The following is an 8,781-nucleotide window of genomic DNA, read 5'->3' on the forward strand; positions in this document are numbered from 1 at the left end:
TCACCTTGTTTAGCCACTCTGACATTGTTATTCGAACTAGCTGAAAATAAGTTTCTGGGAAGTCTTTGGAAGTAGATCAAAATTGAGCTAAAGCATAAACATATACCAGTGTTCTCTCAAGTAGGACAAATGGTTACGTTTCTTCGGAAAAAAAAAAAAAAACACGTGCAGCATACCCCAGTAAACAATATCTTATATTAGTTCCTGGTTTCTCTTTTGTTGACGCCCAGTTTTTTTGTCTCCTTCAAGCTATTGGGTCTCAGCACTGTCAATACAACCGGTCTGCGATGATTCAGCACAGTGTATACAAAAGTTGCGTCACTGTTACTTTTAGCCAATCAGAGCCCGTCTTTATTATGACACCCTGGGATTCCGCGAAATTGTTACTCAGAGAAGAGGACACTGAAAAGCCGTACAGGAATACGAGTTGACGCATGTGAGATCTGGTCAAGAGTGGCTAGCAAAGCATGTGCTGTGCTGTTTGAAGACTTCCTGGATTCTATATATAAATATTTCTGAATTCTTTTAGCAGGCAGCGAGGGTTACTATATTTGAACCAACTGTCTTTGGATAAGTTGGAATATATAATTTTTTTTAACCGGTAATATTATCAAAAGTCACGTTGTGGTGGACACGTGTGTGCGGTGGTCAAACCACATGTTTTGGGAACGATTTTTTTTTAAATTCGGTTATCTTTGAGTGTGTTTTGCGTTCATTAACGTCTGATCTTTCAAAGGGAATAATGTCGTCCAATTTCTCAAAAAGCTCTTGCTAAATTCCGCACGTATATCTTTGGGGTTCGTATATTTCGTTTTCTCATTCAGTGGGACTAGCTATGTCGGATGTCGACTTTGCAGCAGAATGTTTGGTCTCGATTTCTAACCAGGCGGTGAGGGACCGCTGTCCTGAAATGATCCAGGCGGAAGATGTCTCGAAGGATAGTCAAGAGAACAGGACGTTGCACATGGTCGCAATGATTCTGCTCGACCTGAATAAATGTAACCCGGCCAACCGTAGTGGCAGCGGAACGAAATGTTTGGGCGAGAGTGATGCGGGTAACCAGCAGGGTGTCCGTGGGAGCCGGGTGAGCGGGGAGCCAGAGCGGAAACCGAGCGGAGTGGCAGCGATGCAGACGCGTGAAAGGAGAACTGGGAGACTGCGCGCGCCCCCCGAGAAGAGACACTGGTGTCCCTTTTCCGGTTGTGGCAAAGTGTATGGAAAATCGTCTCATCTCAAAGCGCACTTCAGGGTACACACCGGTAAGTGTGAAATGCGCAACTACTGTTTTATTACTATATACATGCCTTATAAACCTTCTTGGAATAAAATGTACGCAGTCGCTGTGGCGTGCAGATATTGGGTCTGCTTGGAACGGATCGCAGGCTATGATTCAGTTATTATTCCGAATAAAGCCAGTAATTACAATAGACCGTGACCTAGTAAAAATTTGTTGGGTGAAACTAATGACAACAGCCAAACTCCCTGAATCAGCTCTCGGTACATATGGCCTGCCAAGTCTGGTGGTAAAACGAATCCGCCCTGAGCACACGAGGTTGCGAAATAGGCTTTCCGAAGAAACCATCATGCTCTTGATGAGTAAACACTACGCACGACTCAAGTGTGCCGCGGTCAACTGGTCTCGCTACAGCACGCCGTGTTCCGAAAAAAGAGGAATCACAAGAATCGCCCCCCCCCCCCCCCCAGCACGCGGAGGTGTGAGACTGCCAGAGGGACCGAGATTGGTGTGCGCGCGCTGAGGGGGCGGTACCGTGACGCCCTGTTGACAGGAGGGAGTGTGACTCCCCAGGCTGAGAACAGCATGTGCTGGGTCATTGCGCAGTTCTGCAATGAATTTTTTTTTTCTTAATGCATAACCTGAAACACCACTGCCACCATATATTAAGGCTCCGTGTGTCACTGTCTGTGGGGTTTTTATTTTTTTGACATTCATATTCCTGTAAAGATAGAAGAGATATACATCTCGAGCTCTTCAACTGTATATAGGTCTTGCTGCACTTTAAAAGTAGCAAGTGTATATCTACATATGTTGCCTGGCGCGTTTCCCGATGCATTGCACAGCACTATGTTGTCCTCATATAACTCTGCGCCATTTTTTTTTTCAATACGTCATAGCTATACCATGACTCGCCCATCTTTTACTTGATGACGGGACATGTTTCCATCTACTGGTAGATTTTGTGAGGTAGCATGCGCTAAATGTAAAATTACCATACGCGCTTATCTAGCGTATGAAATTGTTTCTGCTTGCTCTCAGTGTAAAGTTTAAATGAGATATCTATGGGCATGACATCTATGGACTGACAATGTACTCTCAAGAGCATCAATTAACACTCAGTGTAAATAATTAAAATACAATTGTTACATTACATTATTCATTGTATTAATAATAGTAATCATAATCACCATCTCCACCTTCATTATTCTTATTATTATTTACTATTGGAAAAGCTGGCTATTTTGTGAAGTGGGCAAATTCAACCCTTTTTTGCACATCTCAGGGTTATCTGGGATGTGCGGTGTTTTAAGAGAGTTTGAATGACTCAGTGCTGCCTCCTGGTGGCTCTTTCTTGTCTTGCAGGTGAACGGCCCTTTCAGTGCACCTGGCCTGACTGCGCCAAGAAGTTCTCCCGATCCGACGAGCTGACTCGGCACTACCGCACGCACACCGGCGAGAAGCGCTTCACCTGCCCACTGTGCGACAAGTGCTTCATGCGCAGCGACCACCTGACCAAGCATGCTCGTCGCCATGCCAACTTCCACCCCAGCATGATCCAGAGGATGTCCGGGTGGAGGAAGCGCTCTTCATCCTCCGTGTCCTCGTCATCCGATTCCGGGGACCAGACGTCCGCGAGCATGTGAGGTCTGGTGGTCCCCAGCTACTCCCCAGAACCCGCCCCCACCCTTTCACAACCCCCCCCCCCCCAACTCCAGCAATACCACGCCCTTTCACCACACCATGTGGTCCCTGACCTTTGACCCTCCCAGCCACCACTATGACTTACACATAGACTGCTCGCTGTGGAACGTTCAAGAAGAGTAACACCGATGTTGGCTGGCACTGCCCGGATTGGAGACTGGCATGTCTGGATTGGCATGTCTTCGCTGCTGTTTTTGCTCCCATTCAGACTCACAGAGAAAGATTTCAGTGTGTTTACTGGGGGGTATTCTTACTCGTACAGTTGCACAAAGTTGAATTTTTCAGATTTTTTTTATTTACCCCCGCCCCACCCCCACCACAACAAAATATTATACAAACATCTTTCAGAACACCGCCCCTGTCAAACGCTAAAACAGCAAAGATGAATGTATTGAGTATGTAAATATAAATGTACAGGAACAGAATTCATAAGGGAAAATATAAGGGTTATTTTTTGGTATGAAATGAAGTGCAGATGGCATTCAGAGTCTTTTGAGGATCAGTAGGCTACCGGTAGTTTTGCAGACCTTAATCGAGAGGCAAACTGAGGGTCCCGTTTGTAGAGCTGCTCAGTTATCTATGTTTCTCAGTCATTTTTTTAATTAAGCAAAAAATGTTTTTTGTTCTGTATAAAGCATTAAGATGTGATATGATTACACTTGAGCCTGACTAAGTCTTGGTGTCAAATCGTATCATGAATAATGCAAAACTGATAATTTAAATATTTTGTAAATCTTTTCTAACAATCAGGTTAACTTATATTCGCTTTTATTTGACTTTCTTTTTACTCAAAAACACACTGAAGGGGAAGATGCATTAAACTCCATTGTACATTTGTCAAGTGTTCAGGACTTCTATACGCTGCCTTTTTTTACCTGGAAGTTGTGTATTTGGTGTTAGATAGTAATTAAGAATGCTTACATTTCAGTGCTTTTTAACCACTACTTGTACTGGCGATACACTGAAAACATGTTAACCAAAATGATATAGAGACTAGCAACAGCGAGAAAGAGATGCACAGGACAAATAGAGATGGAGGACTTTCTTGTCCGTCTCTGCGATTCCCCTGTCGATAAAAAGAAACATGTAATTTCTTTATTAATGTTTAACCGGAAGGCGTTCTTAGGAAGCCTGTGAGTTCGCGCACGTGCAAGCGTCAGACACACGACTTTGCTCTCGGCGGAAGAGGAAGCCTTGCTCTTTATGATCCTGTAAACACGGATAACGGCCGGTGTTATAACAAGGACAATTACGATTGACCGTTTGCCCTGCCAGCCAGGTGTCTCCCCCGTTAGCAGTCGCAGAATTCTACAGAATTTAAGAGGACAATCGGCGATGTCGTTCCCCCACGTGCTCCGTTTGTGTCTCGGGGGTACTGGGCGGATCTGGCTCGCGACGTCGGTTTGCTACTCGATCTCACTGAGGATATGATCAGACTCATTCATCTGGCTGAAAAGCCGGCCTGGCATCGCTCACTGTGGTTTCTGTATTCTGTGCTAGTTTATTTGTGCATTTGAGTCATTTTTTAAGGAATAACGAAAGATCTGTGTGTGTGACACTTTTTGATTTTTCTCTGCTTGGTTACGCTAAGATCAATAATAATCTCCCCTAAATGTTAAGATTATTACATTTCATTTGGGACAAGGTCATTTTACATCAGGTCTTTTTACTGTAGCTAAAGGTAAGAAAACCCAAATTGGCAATGGTACCTATTCCATTATTATTATTATTATTATTATTATTCATAATAATAATAATAAACAGATGTGTGGTCTACCTCTACCAGTTGATGGACGTTGTGCGACAAAATTGTTTTTCATTCTTTGGTGTCATCACTAGTGCCCCCTAGGAGCCAAAATGAATGTCATTTCATCAGAAAGAATGTACCTTAATAGAGTGTTTTTCAATTTTTTTTTTTTTTTTTTTTTGCATGTGTATGCATTTATGTAATATAAATAGTTGTAATGATTTGTTTTATTGCCATCCTTTAGCGGTGTCATGGTTTGGGATATATGCTGTCAATGGAGATAAAATGACATTCATTAACTGGGTTTTGGACAGAGGCCTATGAATGGGGACATGGAAAATGGTTCCTACCACAGTAATTGGGAATTTCAGTGATCTGGAAGCACTTCTCAGTGGGAGGGTGGCTCATATCAGCCGCCACCATTTTGTAGCGTTCACCTTGGTGGGTGCACGGAAGCCATTTTGTTGCATAATGCTGACCAACACGTCGCATAAGGTGGAGACGGGAGTGATTCAACCGAATTAAACATGGGATTCTGAGGTGACTGAAACAGGGGTGGGCAACCGTGGTTGTGCAGTGGCAGAGATGTTCCTGGTTTTTGCTCCATCCGAACACCTCACTACATAATCAGATTAATTATTAGGCATCGTGAATGTAGGTGACTATGTCCTGGAGGTTCTCCATGTTCCACCATTCAGACTCTGAATATTCATGCTCAGACTCTTAATATCTCGGCCAAAGTGTATGTGCTAGTTTGGATGGAACAAAAACCAGATAGGACTGAAGCTCCAGGTCCAGGATTGCCTTCCCCTTGGCTGAAATATCACCTCTCCCACCCCCTTCTCTTCCACAATACCCAGAAATCTCCTAGCTGATAGCCAATCAGCTGAGATGGTGTCAATGACCTCATCAGAAACAACACCCTCTGCAATATTGTGGGAAAGGACTCTTTTCAAGGACAAATGTTTCATCAACATTTTACCTGTTGGTGGATAACTGGTGTCGCAGATTATACTTTTTATATCCATTTATAGCAGACTGCACTCCCCAAATCTCAAATTATAAAATGGTTGTTTTCTTCATTAAAATGTGTTATGTAGTATGTAGCCATGACAGTCAGAATGATGTGGTTTTCTCTCAATGTTACCCTGCAACAGGCACACCCTAAATAATTGCCACGTTCTGTATTTAGTCCTGTTGGACAAACACAATTTCAGTGCAATGCTTTTCAGTGTACCTGAAGAGATCCTCTTGCCTTTGTTTCGGGTTTTTTTTATGATCATTATATGTTCCATGTTTATAATGTATAAGGTAATGTACATAACTGTTTGACTGGTTTAAACTGGGTTTTATCCAATGACTTTAAACATTAAAAGCCACAGCTTTTGTACATATATGCGTGTTTGGTGTCCTTTTCATGCAGACTAAGGATGTGGTTTAATTTGAGTAGAATCACCAAGTAAGCAAAAAGCAGAACATACACTCGAAACTATATATACAGGTATGGGACACGTCACATCTACACAAACACGGTCAGGCTCAGTGGTCACACTGTTAACTGTTAACACACTTTAATATACAGATGTCGATCATTTTCTGAAAGAAATGGTGTCAGGATAAGCCAACGAGGTGGTCAGACCCTTCCCACAATCCTCCTCTGTCAGGCAATTAGTACACCCGGCAAATGCTGGTCCGCGGCTCTCGTAACACGTGAGTCAACCTGACGTAAACGCAGCGCCTGGAAAATGCTCCTGAGCCACTCAGCGGTGTTCTGGGAGTAGGCGGTCTCCTGTCCGTCCGCGTGCACGTCTCCAGGTACGGAAGGGCGCCGCTCTTATTGCAGCTTTGTCAGGTGTTTATAGTTATGGAAGGCCATTTGAGCAAATAACAGTGTTCTGTTTGCCGCGACGTCCTTCATGCAGTCGTCACACAAACTCTGGGGAGGTGGAATTCGTCACGAAGTTAGAACAGTGAACAAAGAACATGCTACACCCTCACAGGTGCAGCAGACACACCTCCGCGGTGACTAACACCTGATAGTCCCCGGGAAACAGCAGTATTTCCGCTGTTATTGCAGGCGTGCTAGGCTGCAGTAACAAGGCTCCAGCCTATTCACATAGCCTACCATGGACAAAATACCTTCGACAGAACAAGAAAACAAGTTTTATGACGACGATTTATTAAGAGTAAATGATAGGGTAGGCTTATTATTCTATACCGTAAGAAAAAAATAATACTGGCGTCTACGTTTAAAAAGGCCAAACTCGCCAAAATATTTTTGTCTTCAAGTGATTTCTATCTGGTACACGTGCCAAATCTGTGGATTCATTTATCGTGTTTTGCATCCAGGGCAGGGGTTAGCTTTTTGGGTACCATGATATTGTATCAACGTCAGGTTTAACAGGAACAGAAAAACATTATAAATGAGGATCAAATCAAATTACATTATAACCTTGAAGTCAAACGGCTCTCAGAATTATGTTTCCTGTGTATTGTTTTTTCAAGAAAGTCCGTCCACTATTATCCCTGCCATTGCACGTGATAATGTTATTTGCATTACTCTTCCGCTAGAGGGCAGTGCTGTCATGTCCAGTACGCGTTTTCTCAAACTGCTTGAAGCTAAGCAGTTACGAGCTTGGTTTGTAGTTGGATGGGGGTCTCCTTGCGAAAATTAAGTTACTGATGGAAGAGAAACAGTAATCCAACGACACAGGAGGGACCGTGCTGTCCTTCCGATGAAACCTTAAACCAAGGTACTAACTCACCGTGGTCATTAAAGGGCCAATGACACTTTTTGAAAAAGGAGTTGTATTGGCTCAGGGTGTCCAGGCCAAATTCCCAAAAGGCTAGCTGTATTTGGTCACCCCACATGCAAATATATTCATCGATATATACAAGAACAACTAAACGGAAGCCTTTCTCAGACTGTGTGCAAAGGAGTCTGGGAATGGTCAGAGGTCAGGAGAGTCATGGGTAAGGTGAGCAGCCAGGCACTGTTCTGCCCTGTTAAGACATTCATTATATGCTGAGTGAGCAATGTCATCACCATCAATTTTATTTTCCTTTTAAAATCCCACCGAAAAGCCACAGCAGTCAAAATGAAACACACTTTGGGCAGAAAAAAAGACTCAAGAATTATTTATTGGAAGATTAAAAAAAACCCTTCTACACATTGCAGAATGTAGCTGATGAAACCAAGATTTGGGTGAAAATTCTTAACAGAAAGGGGAAAGAGCACAGGTTCACTGATGTATGGTTTTGACACAGCTGAAACAGAGGGATAAAACAAAAGAATAAAAATATACACTGGTTTATTACCTCAATAGTCTTCCGGAAATAGGACCCACTGCATATGAAGACATGAAATGTTCCTGCATTTAAAAAATCGTACATTTACCTGCAGACAGCAGCATTATTCACTTGCATTATGGACACCATAATCCTGTCCAACAGACTGGTGTTATTCCACTAGTCTTTACAGAGGTATGGGTTCGATTATGCATGCTTTTCCCCACAAATAGCTATCCCTGATATATTCTACATGAACAATATGTGGACAAATGGGAAAACCTGCTGTCCTTGTTGATTGTCTGTGTGGAATTTCTATGCTGATTGCCAATATTCTGAAAATCCTGAATCCAGGTTTTTTGTACTAGGTGTATACTATTGTCATTTATAACTTAAGAAAGACCAGCTTCAGGTACAAAAATAGAAATTCAATCGTAAGTGCTGGTGAAGTATATCTTAAGACTGCTGAAGTATAAAATCAAACCAGTATCTCTGATTTCAAACAAATTTTTTAAACTTTAATTTCATTATTAGTATTGTTTTAATATTGTGTTCTAAATAGAAGCAGGAGACATTTTCAGATTTGAAAAAATTAATATCAGGTGATTTAAAATAAAACTGATGAGAATTTGGCTTGGGGGTTTCCACGGGAACAAGAATCAAATATACTGAAATCAAAATTAGAAGGTGTTTCCCTTAAACAAATGTCAACCTCAAACTTTCAAACACACTACTCAGGCTAATAGCTGCAGCTGAACAAACAAAGTCCAGATAACATGTCTTAATTTAATATTTGTTTTTGCCAACC

The 8,781-nt window shown here is 42.4% G+C and overlaps 1 protein-coding gene across 1 annotated transcript; it reads left to right on the top strand.

Moving 5' to 3' along the window:
* The first annotated feature begins 374 nt into the window (after positions 1 to 374).
* klf9 (Kruppel-like factor 9) lies at positions 375 to 6,079 on the top strand. Its single transcript, XM_035379346.1, has 2 exons — positions 375 to 1,259; positions 2,600 to 6,079. The coding sequence occupies exons 1-2, from the start codon at positions 836 to 838 to the stop codon at positions 2,878 to 2,880; spliced, it is 705 nt and encodes a 234-aa protein (XP_035235237.1). The 5' UTR covers positions 375 to 835; the 3' UTR covers positions 2,881 to 6,079.
* The last annotated feature ends 2,702 nt before the right edge of the window (positions 6,080 to 8,781 follow it).

Source organism: Anguilla anguilla, chromosome 10 (genome assembly GCF_013347855.1).
Source record: "Anguilla anguilla isolate fAngAng1 chromosome 10, fAngAng1.pri, whole genome shotgun sequence".
In the NCBI taxonomy this organism is placed as follows: domain Eukaryota; kingdom Metazoa; phylum Chordata; class Actinopteri; order Anguilliformes; family Anguillidae; genus Anguilla; species Anguilla anguilla.